Source organism: Phoenix dactylifera, chromosome 14 (genome assembly GCF_009389715.1).
Source record: "Phoenix dactylifera cultivar Barhee BC4 chromosome 14, palm_55x_up_171113_PBpolish2nd_filt_p, whole genome shotgun sequence".
Classification (NCBI taxonomy): domain Eukaryota; kingdom Viridiplantae; phylum Streptophyta; class Magnoliopsida; order Arecales; family Arecaceae; genus Phoenix; species Phoenix dactylifera.
Window position 1 is genome coordinate 10,497,314 of NC_052405.1, and position 16,282 is coordinate 10,513,595.

Here is a 16,282-nt window from a genome sequence, read left to right on the forward strand (position 1 = left end):
TTACTTTTCCGTTGACCACACTTTCCTCTCTATTTTTTTTTGCGAACCAAACGAGCCCAAAGATGATAACAATGATGCATTTTATTAAAAAGGCATATGGGAGTGCAGTACCTGTATGCTGGCTTTGCATTATAAACAGTTGATTAACTGGTTTATATTAGTTGTGACGAGCTAGCTCCTAAAGAAGATATGATGATACAATGAGTTGATTCCATATTCGGTTGAATTGGAAGTCGACAACTACTCTAGGGTACTGGGATACTTGCAGCTCTAGTAGGTCATCTTAATTATTCGATTCCTCTATTATTCGATGGAAAAGGTGAGGTACTCAAAGAGATGGCTTTTCAAGCAAGATGAGTGATAATCCAAGTTGTCGTTTTTTCTCCTTATTCATCATATGGCTGTTATGCTATTGTAGTTTTCTCTACCTTCAGAGAGCACCCATCCGCCATCGGTTCACTAAACTCGTATCTATCATCTCTTTTGAGGTGAGATCAGTTGGTCTAGAAAATAGAGTGAAAGGTCCAGGGGAAGGTTTGATGTCCACATTACAGTAAGATCATCTTAGAAGAGGTCTCTACCATTGTCATTAAATGGATATCAAAAGTCTCCACCGTCAGCTCACCTCATCCTTTGCTTCAAGTTATAAATCAAGCTGTATTGCAACTACAACATTTTGAGATTTTTTGCTAGGACGGATGAATCATATATGTCTAATATGAATACATTTAAAAAAGTCAGCATACAAAATATTCGAAAGGGAGGGCTGAAAGCTGCACTGACCATTCACAGCACCTCATTAGATTGATTGGCAATGAAGAGGCAACCCAATATGCTGCTCTACTTGCATACAAATATGGACCTTATTGGACACTTACTCTATATTGTACCAATTTCTGTTCCATATTGTTGTTTCTCGGGCCTTAGACCTTCCAATTAAAAGAAAAAAAAAAGGAAAAACAAGAAAACACACTAGCTAAAGAAAGTGGTTAAAGTTTCCAATCATGTGTCATATCTAAAATATAAACACTAAAGTTACAAATACAATTATTAAATCTTACAAAATGATGGTTAAGAAAAAATAGCAAGTAAATAGCAGCCTTGCTACTATTTGTATGCACGAGCCTTGTTGCATAATTATAGCCATTAACCCAAATGATTCCCTGAGTTTGTGCACAACCAAACAAATCAAGCAAGAGTGGGGTTGGATTATGTGGATGGATGGGAAATGGATGGTGGTGGATGAAAAGGAGGTCCATGTTAGAAGAGAGGAGAGAGAGAGGGTTATTGTAATAATTGAGGTGGGCGAGAGGGAACCTGAAGAAGGGGTGGGCCCCATCTACGAAAAAGATGAGTGTTGGGACTTGGGTGGTGGGATCTTGTGGTGTGGTGGTGACTCTCACTTTCATGAGAGTTAAAAAACAACAAAAGAAAAATAATTAAAAAAAAAACAGATTCACTCATTAACAACATCATATTCTCCTCTCTCTCTCTCTCTCTCTCTCTCTCTCTCTCTTTCCCTATCTCTCTCATGTGGAGGCATTGAGAAAAAGAAAAAAAGGACAAAAGAAAAACCTTCCAAAACTCCCATTTCCCTCCCTCTATATTCTCCCATCAAGACATGAAAGTTATCATGACGGGAAAAAGGTGAGAGAAATAAAACCCCCATTTCATCCCTCTCAAAAGCTCGAGTCCCAGAGGGGTTCCTCCAGGTTCGATTCCCTTCCTCCGCCTTCTTCTCACTACTTTTATTATTCTTTTACACACACACACACACACACACTCTCTCTCTCTCTCTTCTGTTATTGATTCCTTCTACCTTCTCCATATTCCCCAATGAAAAACTGAATTTTTTATTGTTTGCGCCTCTTGTTGGTACGATCAGGGCGTCTGTAATCATAAAAATCGGATTTTTTCCTTTTTTTTTGTATGGCGGTTGGGCTGAAATGGGATTTTGTTCTGGCTTGGGGATTTCTCTCTTTATTTTTTCAGGGCGGCCCATGTGGATCTCGCTTCCTGGGATTGAAGGGTATCTAGGGTTTTCGTCTTAGGAGCCGCTGATCCTTTTGGTAATCTCCGCTGGTTTTCTCTTTTCGATGTTCGAGGCCGGGGATTGCGATTCTCTGGTGTTTTTGTTCTGCTGATGGTCGCGGCGGCCGAAATTTTGTTCGAAATTTGACATTTTTCGGCGTTTAGGAGGTGGGTTTTTGGATTCTTGAGCTTATCAATTGGGATTTAGGTTTGTCGTCGAAAGAATCGTCGGTGCTTTTCGTTTGATTGCATGTTTGGAAGATCTTGATTGGGTTCTGCCTGTTGTTTTGAGAGGTGTTGGTTTCTTTGGTAGAGTTCGGTGATTGTATTGTAATTGAAAAGGTTGGAATTTTTTTTGTTTGGAAAGGGGTGGTTGGTAGCTAGGTGTCGGAGAAATGGAGGGAAAGAGCGAGATTGTGATGACTGGGAAGAACGGCAGCATGCATTTAGCCAAGGAGAGGCATTTGGAGGATCGTCTGTGCTCTGAGATGGAAATGGATGAGAAAGGAGGTCTTGGGAGTTTGGATGATGGCAGCGAGTCCCTGGTGCCAGACAAAGGGGAGGGAAGCAACGTTTTCTCAAGGGAAGCTCCTCTCCGGGCCAAAGATCCCCGAGATATGAGGAGTTATGGCTGCAGTGCCAAGAATCTCAGATCGAGGGCCTCAGATTCGGTGGAGGAATCTGAGGCTCGAAGGAAGGACAAGGATAAGAACAAGCAGGAGAGGAAGCTCAGTAGACAGGACCGGATTGAGCTCGGGCGCTTGTTCCAGGCGGCAGTAAGCTCTCATGACTGGGAGCTTGCTGAGAGCCTGATTCTGCTGGCTGATCCACATACTCTCAATGATGCACTCTGCATAGCGCTGGATTCCATATGGTTCTTGACAACCCACCAAGAGCTGAATGGGATCACTGAGCTGATCAAGAAGATTGTCACCAATGGCGCGAATGATTTCACGAGGGCGGCCCTGAGGACATCGTTTCTTGCTTCGTGTGTTTCTGCCTGTCAGAGCAAGACAATGAGCTTGGCTGATACCGTCAATGTCATGGCCCAAAGGTAAACTCGTTTTATCCTGGTTCCCATCCATGAACATCTGAAATCTTGATTCATTACATGATATTCTTGGACTACTTCTGCAGTTTCTGGAAAGAATTCATGCATTCATATTGGTCAAATTATCAATTAAGATTGTTATTTCCATCCTTTCATGATGGTAAGTCTCATAATCAGAGGTGTTCTATGTTTTATGGATAATTGATCTTTGTTGTTTTGATGCTTCATTGTTAGGTTACATGAACGCCTTCAAGAATGTCATGAAGATGAGGTTTTGAAGGCGGAAGCCAGTGCCAAAGTACAGAAGTTTACAGAATGGGCTTTAAAGTGCATCGGATTTCACTCTCGTTGCCAGGAAAACAAGGGTAGAGGAAACCACAGCAAAATCCTTGAGGTCCAACTCCAGTTGTCAGCATTCAAAAACTTTTTGGATATTGCTGGCAATCATCTCACAGGAAAGGATTTCACTGAAGCCTTTGACGCTGCGTGCTTCCCTCTTACTCTCTTTTCTAGCTCTTTTGACCCTGGCTGGGCTTCTGGAGTCTCAGCAACAGCAATACAAGGGTTGCTGGGGATGCTGGTGGAAGGAGGTGCAGACAATGTCAACCAATGCTTTCTAGAAGCTTCACGGTTTGGGAGTACAGAACTTGTACGCATTTTGCTTCAGGTGATTAATCTATCTTAGTTTAAAAGTGAACATTTATTAATTTGGATTTCATAACATTCAGGTTCAATATATATAGCAGGCGCTGCTCAAATTCCATATCATGTTGTCAGAGGATGCTGATGATGAAAATGGATAAATTAGTCTACCATGTTGTCTTGGATGCTGTTAGAAGCATTTTTGCATGGAAGTGTTAATTTCATGGCCACACAATGCCATGCTAAATAGTACTTATGGAAAATATTTTATCAATATTATAGATGCACATATGGTATAGATCACCTTTCTTGATACTTCCACTTCCTCTAGGAATATGTAACGACCACTACTGATACTTGCGGCTGTAAAATGCTGTCATATTCAACATTTTAAATCTTATTTCCATGATTATCTTCATGAGGACTAAGTTATTTTTCTTGGATTATGATGTTTGGCATAGGTATCTAATTTGAAGGTTGGTGACTTTTTTCTCTTGGGTAGTTTGCGTGCCATTGCTAAATGCTAAATACTCTAGGAAGCATTTCTGTGTTCTATGGAAGCTTTGCATGTATGTTCACCAATGGCATGTTGATGTGGACACGAGAATTGCATTTGGACATGCGCCCAAGTTTGACTCGGCAAGAGGAGAAAAAGGAGATCTGGGGATATGTAGAAAAATATAATCAAAGGATATTCAAATATTGTATGAAAGAAAACTTAAAAATACTATTTTTATGGTGTTTCAATATGCACGTTTCTTATCCAAACTTTTTAATTAGCTCAAGACTTTAGAAAAATGACATTTTACAAACTTATTTAAATACTAATATTCTTGACCAATCTCTAAAAAGAACAAAAGTTAATTTTAGCACTATTATAGGGTTAGACTCATCATTCGAAGAGTCCAACTCTCTCCCAGTTATTAAAAGATATGGTTAAAAAAAGGTATCCTTGATAAGCATCTAAGTATCTGATGCTTTTCCAATTCGGATATATGAATCCGACATGGATTTTTGGAGCTGGATATGAGCGTCCAAGTACCAAAAAAGGTCCGCAAGGATTCTTCTAGATTTCAGCCACACAAGTTGTAGAAATGGTAGGAGAGGAAAAGGAAGATAAAAGATAGTAGGAATACAAACTATATTGAAGAAAAGGAATATGCTATGGCTGGTTCATCTTGTCATGGCTGAGATGGTAGGGCATCCGTATTCCCAAAAATGTGATAATTTCCTCATATGCTGACCACTTTAATACTATAAATTTCTTCCTTTTTATCTGTCATATGAATACTTAATGACTTTTCTAATCATTTTTTTTGGTTAAGCAACTCTTCCATTTTTTTAGTGAAAAAGATTGGAAATATTTCCAGTCATTTAATACTTTAGATAGCAATGTTACTCCTAGTTAGAGATGGAGTGAGACATAACTGTTGCCTCCAAACCGTTGAAGATGCCAATAAATTTCTCACCTGAAAAAAGAAAACATTAAGCTCGTGTTCTTACTAAGTTCTTACTAGAGTTTAAAGACCAGCTGTCCCATTTTGTAGTTCAAATCTTAGAATTTAATCCACACTTCGGCACCACATGCAAAGCTAGGCCATTTAAATAATTTCCTGAAGTGACCAATGCAAACTTCTAAAAGAGACTTGGCTGAATGTTGAGAGTCTGGGAGTTTTGGCTAGAATTTAAATTTCTCAATCTTGATGGAAAATAAGAAACAAGCAATGACAAGCAGATATTTTAAAAGAACATATGGAGAAGGCAACAAAAGAGCTATTTCAAGTGCTCACTAGCATCATCTTTATTTATTATGAAAGGTTTGCCTTATGACTAAAGAATGAAGATCAATGTAATGGACTTCTAACAATGCTTTTGTAGTGAGCCTGCACCAATTGTGATATAGCAAGATATTCTACAAGGGAAACAAGATAATAACGTTGGTGGGTGATCAATCACTTAGAATGCCTTTTGAGAGTCAAGACTATTATGTACACTCGTCATCTTACATTCTCGTTACGGGGGCCCATACAACTGGCTGCAGTTCGTAATTTATCTATTTAATACTGAATTCATGAAGGGCCTATGTATAATAATTTATACGGTTTTATGATATACAAGAAGTATCATGCCATATTAGATAATTTTGTGAAGGCCAATGATTTACATCATTCTTCCTTAAATTTTACATGGTGGGATTAGAGTGAAAGTTATTGCTTATCATTTCATGACATTCTCGGAAAAGGGTAGGCACTCTTGTAGAATTGGCTATGGAGGATGTTAGCTGCTTAGTTGTTGCTTTGGGATAATCCTAGTTATGACCAAGGCTTTAAGCTTATTATTATTCTGAATCAGATTTGGTGTTAGCATTGCATTTAAAGCAAGCTCCATGGAGCTTGAAACATGAACGAGACTAATTATGGAAATAGGACCTAAAAAAATGGATTTTCAAGGGAAATGTGCTTGAAGTAAGAGCTACTGAATGGGGCTAAATTGAGATTTTCCATAAGGAAAATTTTACTTGGTCAGATTAGAACAAAAGTTGTCAGATGAAGTGGGTTTTTGTAGACTAGAGTAAGAGCTATTTATAGAGTTGGTTGCGGGCATAAGCCATCAGCCTTGCTATGTCCTAGTTAAAAAGCTTCGGGGAACCTCTCATCACCTTGGGGATTCTGGTTAGTCGATAAAAACCTGGATCTCATGATGTTAGGCAGATGACTACGTTTTGTACCTATCTTCTTAAGGTCCTATTTCATTGGGAACAAGATGACTTGGATAAAGTGGTTAACCCAGAATAAACTACCCTTAACCTGCTCAAATCCAGGATAAAAGCGTTCCATTTTCTGGTAGAGTAGCTTTATTCCAGGTTATTTGCATTAGGTGGGAAAAATGTCCATTTCAACTTTTTGTAGTTCCCATTTTGCCCCTGAAACAAGTGCATTGCAAAAGGTTGTTTAACAGTTTAGGTTGCTGTCCCGTATTTCCTATAAACCTCAATCAAGAAGGGCCTAAGAAGAATTAATAGTTTAACAGAATAATTAGATTACTGTCCCATATTTCCTATTAACCTCAATCAAGAAGGGCCTAAGAGAATTAATAGTTTATGCAGTAGCAGGACTATATTTAAACTTGCATTGAGTCTATAAGGACTAAAAGTGGGAAGGTGTAACCTAAGTAGAAAGCTTGAATTATACTACCATTAAGGTCCACAATATAAATACTAGGTATCGTACTGGCATGTTAATAGTTCAGGACGGTATGAGTCGGTACAGTATGGTACACACCCTATTTCAAGACAGCTCCCCACACCCTTTTCGCATTTTGCCTGCCCTCTATCCTCAACTTCTTCGGGAGCTTTACCATAGTATCGCTTGGAAATGGGCATAGGGCGGTACGGTATGGTATGCACCTGGTGGTTTCGCTCGGTTTAGACCGGTATGGATTGGTTCAACCCATATACCAAGCTGAATCTCGATACCATTCAAGTACCTTACTGGTATGGTATAGGTCGGTACAGCAGACCTTGGATCATAGTTGGATGCTCAAGGCTTGAAAGCCAGCTCCTTGTTGCATGGCATGTGTCTTATGAATTGACAGCCAATAATATACAATGTTGAAGTGCTAATAAATAGGTGTCATGTTTGGAATAGATCGATGTGCTAGTATCACACTCATAAATAGGTGTCATTCTATAATGCCTATCTATTTCCATACCATGTTAGTAATCAGCTACATGAAAGTTGAGCTACTTGCCTTTTGTTAATTCATTCATGATCCCTCAATAGCTGTACTTGTCAAAGGATCTCAGGCAAGAGGCTTCTTTGTTGCATGTGTTATATCATGATGGATGACTGAGGAAAATCAGCATGTATAGACTGATAGACGCTTGTACGTGTTGATGGTTATGATGGTATTAATGGCTTAAGAGCAAGCATGTGCTGGGACAAGTGCATTCTGATTTGAGTATCATAAGAAAATTGTGATTTGTGCTGTCAACTATGTGGCAAAAAATAATGCAAGTAGGAAAATCTGAGCAATTACTTTTAGGTGGCAGGAGTATGCAGGTAACGATGTATGCTGGATTAGTTAATTGATAGATGGTCCTGAGATGATGAGGGAGAGGGAAATAGAGTATGAAGAAGAGAGAACAAAAATTATGCAGCCAAGAATAAGACTTAGCAAAGCTTTCAAGCTGGATAGACTTTTTATTCTGTTCTTAATAGTTTTCAGGGCTTAGTTATGGACTAGGAAATGCAGATAATGTAAAAAAAATATTGTGACAGTTTTAGGATCACACCCCTGGTTTATCAAGAGGGATAAATGTGATATTGAAGACATCAGGCATGTCTCTTTATTAAAATTGGGTTTACAGAATGATCACTGAAGTTTCATGGAATGGTTGAAGGAAAATTTGTATCCTCAATTATCCCATTCTGTCAATCTTAACCACTACTTATTCAGAAACCGACGCATGCATTAATGTGCAATCATGATTCTGAATTTTGTTAAACTCCTTCCAAATGTGCACAGTGTTTTCCTTGGCATATAAAAATCATTAATTTGGCCTTTACATGCATTCACTTTAATAGTAACTAATCTTGTGTTTTATCGCACTCCAGTTAGACACTGATAGATGAATATAAAGTTGCACATATGGGAGCTAGTTGGAAACCATTCATTTCGAGACATTCCAATGCAAGAATGTTTTCTTCTTCCTATGCTAATTTAGTATTTTTGCTTTTCGGTGATCAATAATATTCACACAGGGTGTTGCACATGTTTTACTTTTAATTTATGTTGCTGTTACTTAATGATTTTGATTACTAAATGCATATGTAATGTTTTGCCGGACATTTTTCTCAATAAATATCTGCAACTCACTATAGTATTATAGGGATCCTTGATCCAGAGCAAGGAATGCCGTACCGGCCCGTACCGGCCGGTACGGGCCGGTACGTACCGGTCCGGTCCCTGACCGGTACCGGACACAGATGAAAACCGGTATTTCCGGTTTTCTTCTGTGAACCGGCCGGTACGGAGACCGTACCGGTCGGTACCGGCCGGTACCAAGCGGTACCGGCCTTGTACCGGTGCGAACCGGCCGGTTCGCACCGGTACGGTGTTTTTTTTTGGGGGGGGGGGGAACCACAGCGCCTCGCTGTGGTTTTTTTTTTTTTGATGGGAAAGAAAGTGGTCCGGACCGGTACGGTACCGGTCCGGACTGGTACCGTACCGGTCCGGCCGGCCACTGGTACGCCGATCCGGACCGGCACGGCGGACCTTGATCCAGAGGGTTAACATGTGATTATGGAATGTGTCATTCTGGGATATTAGGATACTTATTTTAGTGAGTCAAGGTGTTATTTATCAGAAACTGATTGATAATATTATACAAGCTATGATATTTGAGTGCAACCGAAATTTGAAATTTTGCTGTAAGTGATTTGTTTTTTGTTTTTTGAATGTTTCAGATTTTTGTTATTCAAAATGACTTTTTATGCTTTGATATGCATATAAACTAGTAAACTTAAGCCATGCTTATTTATTTTGTTTTGCATGAAATGTATGTGACTTTGTTTGCCTGAATAAAACTGCACGAATTTGTAGCCATACATCTGGTTATGGCTAATATACCTTGGCATCAACTAAGTTTATTAGTCAAAGCCATAGGATGTTATACATATGTTGAAAATTTATCTGTTGCTTGCTAGTAATCAGTTACCTGTAATTGTTTCCTTTTCTACATTTTTTTTTCATTCTGTGTTCTGTGTTTTTTCAACCTTGCTATAATACTACCCTTTCAACAAAGTTCTTAAACCTTCTTAATATAATTATCCATCCTTTCAGTTTTTAGTGATTTTTATTATGATTTATTCTTGATCATATGGCCTGTAGAAGTTACTATTTTCATATATATCAATTTCTCATGCATTTAGTGGATGGTAATCAGCATGTCTTTGATATGAGACGCTTGTATTTCAGTCATACCTCTAATGGACACATGTTCTGTATTAAATATTTTTAACCTTATATGCCACGCAAGTCAGTTTTCCATCTATGTTTATGGACTTGTGAATATGTGTTGGGTGTTGATGCTTGTCTAACTACTGGATCCTTTGCTACATTAAACAATTTTGTCATGCCCTATATCCAAGTTTTACTTTAATAAACATGTGCAAGTGTCGGGTGTGAGCATGGAATGTTAAACCAAAGGGTCCAAGTGACATAGGTTTTTGTTTCCACATGCACATGACATAGGCTTTTCATATTGAATGCTGAATGCATTTTGGTGTAACTTGGTATCAAAATATAAGCATTTGATTTTGTGTTGGATCTTTTCTAGTAGTATACAGCTTGGATCAAGCTAAAAATTTATAACCTTTTGCATATATATGTATGTATATATATATATATATATATATATCATGCTTTTTCAAAAGAATATAATACATATAATTTATATGGGGGATGTGGTAAATGAATAGAATATATATAATTTATATATAGGGTGGGGGAGGGGGGAGATAGAGAGAGAGAGAGTTATGGCAGTGACATACAGTTCCTCCAACGGAAAATTTTGGTGAAGTAGCAAAGATAAAGCATTTAATTTAGGATACAGTTATTGGACTTGACTTTTAAGGTGGACCATTTATGGATGGAAAAGCATATATTTGTCATTCAAAGTAATCTGCAAGGTACGACCATAACCCACTTACATGGCAGATAAGCTTAATAGTTCTGCACTAGATATAAATGGCGGTTACCTCAGTCTAATTCTCATATTATTTCGATTCATATTTTGGAAATTTTAAAAGAATGCTCAGTAACTTCCTCAGGGCTCAAAAGTCTTTGCAAAGTATTATTTTAGAATTCTTTCATATACCAGTAACTGGCAATCTTTTGTTTAGTTGGATCAAATACTAGAATGTTTCAGTTATTTTTAATCTTGATCTTGAGTGTTTTTTGATGAATTATACATTGAGATTGTTTTATTGTTCTTATCTGTAAATCAGTATATAAGAACCAAATTGTAGGTGATAGATTAAGAAGTAAAACAGGTCAGATGGATGTCATTTGATACATGGCGACAGTTGCCTGCTGAGGTTATGCAAAGAACAAGTAAACAATACTATTGCATTGGTAGAATAGGTGATGCATGTTGTGCTGCGATGGTGATGTATGTTGTGCTATGATGACCATTATGTGGTATTTTTTTTGGGGTTATATTTTGAAGAAGCATGTGGGATTTTTTTTTTATGCTGGTTACAAGCTGGTATTACTTGGTACCAAAACTTGTACATTATGTTGTGCATGCCTTACTTGCCATGCTGCTGACATAAAATGCACTCCAACGTGGGAAAGATGCACTATATACACAAAAAGTTGCTTTTGAGGCCAAAGTTTATTCTTTTTCAATAATTTTCAGTGTCTTTAAAATAAAGACATAATATGAAGATGTCTGACATCATACTTGAACCATTCCTGGCACATATCGCTGATTAAACTGTAACTCATAGGCTCATGCGAAACAAATAGTGCATGGTTTCATCTTGTAATGAAAGTAAACAAAGTCAACTAATGCAAGAGTACCTTACAAGGGTTTAGTGGTGTAATGAGTAGCTTTTGTATCTCTTTTTTTTGTTTATTTTGATGTAATCCTTGTACTCATTTTTTGGTTTGATATTCTGATTGGTTCCTGGGACTTCTTAAGTTGTAATATGCCTTATTATTGCCATGTTCAAGTTGTAGAGTGATTAGTTAAATTATCATGTGACATTTTAAAACATCATGTTATTTTCATAAATGATCATGTGTGGTTAAATGTGATGCAACATGCCGTAAGTTTGCATAAGCTGAGGATCCACAATTTGCGTAGAAATTATTTGTACTATTTGTATTTTGTGTCTTCATCTCGCTAGGAGTGTCCTAGTGTTTAAAGCTGCTTCAATAGTCTTTGTGGACACAGTTCTCTAGGGGTGATATTTAGGCATTAGCTTTTGGAAGTTTCTCTTAAAAGCAATCCTCTTTCTTCATTTTTATGGTGCGACTGTCATAGGAGGTGTTCAGGTCTTGACCTTTATACTAGGCAATAATCTTGGGGTTTCCAATGACAGAAGCTCCCTTGGATTATCCTTAGCATCTCTCACTATTATTTACTTTTGCACTTCATTTCATCCTCTGTAGGTTTATCCTCATCCAGACTTGTCAAAATAAATTTATTTATCTTAGCATGAAATCTGAAGCCTTTGTTCTATCTTTTGTCTAAGCATACTAATTTCTAAACCGTAACCATAACAATCAAGGCTTGTGAAAACTATTTGGAGTCAAGCTTTATGAATCCTCATATGATAACAATACCTGTTTGCAATAAAAAATGATGTTATTGCAGGTTTCCATATTTTCTTTCTTACAATTTCCATTTTTGTTACACTATCCCTTCTTCTCTTCCTATATCCTTCAGCAAAGATCAAAGTACTATGCATTGCTGGAGTCTTGGAGATCTTCATTCTGTGGCTCCACACCATTTCTATCAATTTGTCATCACTTTGTCCTTGATTTGTGCAAACCTTACAGCTCCTCCCTTTATTCTTCCTAGTTTTTCCACATTCCATCTCAACATTTAGTTTTTGCTGCATTTAAACTTTTTTCTTGGACCCTCTTTATTCCCCAATACTATTAGCCATACAATTTTTTAGGTTTTATTTGTCGCTCTTTATTTTCTTTATAAGTTGTCAAGTTATAAGTTAGTCACATAATACCTCATAAGTACCTCATAATACCTCATAAGTACCCCTCCATTTCATCCAACCAGCTTGGTTTCTATCATGATTTGAGAAAACATATCCCAATTTATGAATTCAAACCTGTGTGGTCTACCTGGTCTGTTAATCTTGGCTGGCTATTTTAACTGAAGTAGAATTCCACGTACACTATTTTTAATCGGCTGATTTTAAGCCCTTGTCCTTCATGATTTTGTTCTGCTGATCCAATTTAGCATTTAACACTGTTCTATTTTCATCAATCAAGACTATATTACATACAAACAACATATACTATGATAATAGGGTAAAGTTCATCTACAATTAGCACCCTACAATATAAAACCATAGGACAAAATCCCATATTTCTCCATCTTCATAGATGTAGTCCTCTTTCGAGCTGATTTCAAGTTTGCTGATATGCTATTTCATCATCATTTTAAGCCTCAAATTACATGCTAATATCAGGACCCTAATTATGTCGATTGTCACCAATTAAGATACTTGAAGAGTCTAATCTTAGGGTAATATGAGTTCATTGTTAGTGGAAGAGGAGAGAGGGAGGGGGGCTGTGAATGGAGGGTGTTTTGGGTTTACTACATGTATGGAAGATATACTTTGGTCCGGAAATTCAAAAAAAAAATGCAACATTTTTTTGGCAGAAATATTGCTTGGTGATTTTTGATAGGTGACTAGCTGAAGGAGGCAGCATTGGATTGGAGCCAAGTTAGCGTTGCCGAGTGTGATATGGTTATGAGAACACTTTTGAGTAAAATGGTTTCCTTTTCTTGAATGTCTGTTCTTTTGATACTTCTGCTGCTGATCATGATTACACTTTCAGACTTCTTGTAGTGAAGAGAGGGGAAAAAGGTGTGGTCTTTGAAGGTACAGTGGAGGCTGCTGGATTTGGAAGTCTGATCATTCACAAATCAAATTGGGGTTCTAGAATTTAATCTGTTGACATATTTGAGACGTGAATCTGGCAAACTAACTGAACTCATGACTAAGTCTATCCGAATATCCTTGGAAAGCTGAAAGAAGAATTTTGGCTCTAATTGAAACACATTGGTTTATGTTTTTTTAATATTGGTGGTGACTCTATGAAACATATTTGCATGGAGAACTGCTGAAGAGAGGTTTTAATCACATGTGGACAACGAGGAGAAACAATTGATAATCTCACTTGTTTCTGCATGGATCTCTACATTCTGAAACCAATTACGTCCAAGATTTTGAGATTCCTGTCGGAAAGAGAGGGAGAGTTGTGGGACTTATTGTTCATGCAATTAAAAGGAAAGATGATGATACAGCTCTGTTGCTGGGAGGGAAGCAACTAAATGCTTGAACTTAGGTCATGGTATTGAACAGTGTTCATAAATAAAATACCGCCTGCTTTGCCTACAACATTGAAATTACCAACTTATGTTGATGGCGTATCATGTCTGGACATGTGGCCAAAATATGATGCTTATTCTCTGCTTTTGAACTTCATCATTTGTGAATTCTTATGCAGATTGCTCAAAGGAACAGCTTGGATGTGGATGTTGATCTTGCTCTTGGCTTTGCATCCCACTACTGTAAGATTGGAACCATGGAATGCTTGGTTGAAGAGGGGAATGCTGCAGCCTTCCTGGGCCCGCTGATGCGAGCTGCTGAGCGGGGGTGTATGCAAGTTGTCCAGTGGTTTGTCAACCGGGGATGCAGGGACATGGAGCTGTGTCTCGCGCTCACTGCAGCCACCTCCAGCAGCCAGGTGGGCATTGCTGGGTATCTCCTCCCCCATGTCCCCCAACATGTCCTTGCAGCCCTCAGCATCGAGATCCTCAAGGCTGCTGGCGAGAGGAGCAGCGGGTCCCTCGATGGTGTCGCTTTTCTTCTTCGTTCCGACTTCTTAAGTGACCCTGCTGCTACATATTCTGTTGCTGACAGCATTTCCAGGTCCGATGATGAGGCAGTGGCCCCAGAGCTGAAGGCTTTTCTCAGGGAACACTGGTCAGAGGCTGCATTCTCTGAAGGGATGAGCTCTGGGCAGGAGCACTACGTGAATTTTATGAGGATTCTGAGGAGGGGTTGTTCACCCATTTGCCTGAGGGACCTGCCGTCACCCCTAGCGACGGCCATCGCCTACTTGCCACTGTACAGGGAGTGTGTGCAAGCAGGCGGGCAGCTACTGCCGCAGAGGCTGAGAGGGCAGCTTGTTGAGGCTGCAAGTAGGCTCGGCAACCGGCCGGTGGATAGAGGGAGCCAGGGTAAAGAGCTCCTGGCAGTTTTGGAGCATCACCTGCCTCGCTTCTTGATCCAATCTCCAAGCACTCTATCCATGCCCCTACGGTGAGTCCCAGCATAACATAACATGGATTCGAAGGATGCATATATTTTGTGTTAATCCTTTGATCTATGAATACTCTATACAGTATTCCCTGTGCATTTGTATTAAAGAGTAGCAGGGATGGCTACTGGAGGAGGGTGTCTTTGAATGGTTTAGCCATGTGGTTGGGAAAATGGTTGTGAGATTATAGTTTCGAGCACTGTTGTATTTCCTCATTACCTGATATATATGGTGGCATCATCCCTCTTTCTTGATGTACTGAGATTCTGAGAATGTGCAGCTCCTTGTCTGAATTTACTCTCAAGCTACTGCCGAATATGGTGTCTAAAATCACATGCTGTTAAATCTCAGTTGCAACTTGGATTAGGGTTCCAAGGCGAGCTCGCCTGGACCGGCGAACGTCGCCGGGATTCCGCATGCAAGGCTGATGGTGATGCGGTTCTTCTTTTGCAGAAGTCGATTGCCACCATAAAAAGCTCATGCGGCATGCCTTGAGAGATGGCCTGGAAGCTTGATTCTTGTTCCTGAGCAGGCCTTCTGCCGGCTATTTCATTTGAAAATGAAGTGTCACCGACTTTGATACACTTGTTATTCATAACAATCAGGGCAATTGCATGCTGTTCTAGTCATACGACCCATTACCCTTTTGATATATGTCTCGTATCTAGCACACCACTGTAGGCTTAAAATGGTTTGAACTGTACAAAAGTAGGTAATTAGGTAATATGGAATAGTTTTATGCGAGGAGGATTCTCGGTGCCGAGCGGGTGTTCTTCGAGGGAGAATTCTTCTGTGATGATTGACTAGATACGTGGTCTGGATAGGTTTGGAGATGGTCACCCTCTCATCAGAGCGTCTCGCAGAATGGTTCGAGAGATGAGTGATCTTCAGGTAGCACATATTTTTCGGGAGGCGAATCGAGCAGCAGACTAGGTTGCTTCCTTCATCGCTTGACATTTTGGGGAGGTCCCCTGGACTTCCATAAGCGATATTTTCTATCTCCTGTGCTCTTTATTTTTTGTTGATCTGACAGGCTGTACTTACGTTAGAGATATATAAATTACCGTTTTTCACCAAAAAAAAATAGTTTTTTTTCAAAAAAAATAGTTTTTTTTCTGAAAAAAATAAAAATATTGCTTTTGTATCTGTCACCTGCCGTTAGTTTTAAAATGCTGGTAGCCCATGGTTTAAACTGCCATCCTTCATTATAATTTTATAAAGTTGCTTTTGAGTGTATATCCTCTAAATATATATAATTCTTATAAAAAATTTAAGAATATTTTAGTTATTTTAATTTTAATCTGTTCATTTTTTTAATAACTTTCAATCATATAGGTATATATGAAAAAAAATAAAAAAATAACTACAAAATAAATATTTTATAAAGATATACACATAAATAATAATTTTATCAAGATAATCATGCAATTTCGAATGTATAAGAAGGTGTATATGTAAATTTTTTTTTTTACA

General features: G+C 38.5%; 1 protein-coding gene and 1 long non-coding RNA gene across 4 annotated transcripts; one reads left to right on the plus strand and one right to left on the minus strand.

The window, feature by feature from the left end:
- The first annotated feature begins 1,552 nt into the window (after positions 1 to 1,552).
- LOC103715459 (ankyrin repeat protein SKIP35) lies at positions 1,553 to 15,067 on the plus strand. 3 transcript variants are annotated; one of them, XM_008803080.4, is made up of 4 exons: positions 1,553 to 1,712; positions 1,993 to 3,085; positions 3,317 to 3,749; positions 13,994 to 15,067. In XM_008803080.4, exons 2-4 carry the CDS (start codon positions 2,427 to 2,429, stop codon positions 14,813 to 14,815), a joined length of 1,914 nt encoding a protein of 637 aa, XP_008801302.2. In that variant the 5' UTR covers positions 1,553 to 1,712; positions 1,993 to 2,426; the 3' UTR covers positions 14,816 to 15,067. The 3 variants fall into 3 exon arrangements, with proteins under 3 accessions (XP_008801302.2, XP_017700321.2, XP_038989571.1); XM_017844832.3 differs by having other exon boundaries at positions 1,607 to 1,712; positions 1,886 to 3,085; XM_039133643.1 differs by lacking the exon at positions 1,553 to 1,712 and having other exon boundaries at positions 1,731 to 2,199; positions 2,399 to 3,085.
- LOC120113057 lies at positions 3,940 to 10,183 on the minus strand. Its single transcript, XR_005514844.1, has 2 exons — positions 9,002 to 10,183; positions 3,940 to 8,620 (listed from the first exon to the last, which is right to left on the minus strand). It is a non-coding gene; the product is annotated as an uncharacterized LOC120113057 (long non-coding RNA).
- Positions 15,068 to 16,282: the final 1,215 nt, after the last annotated feature.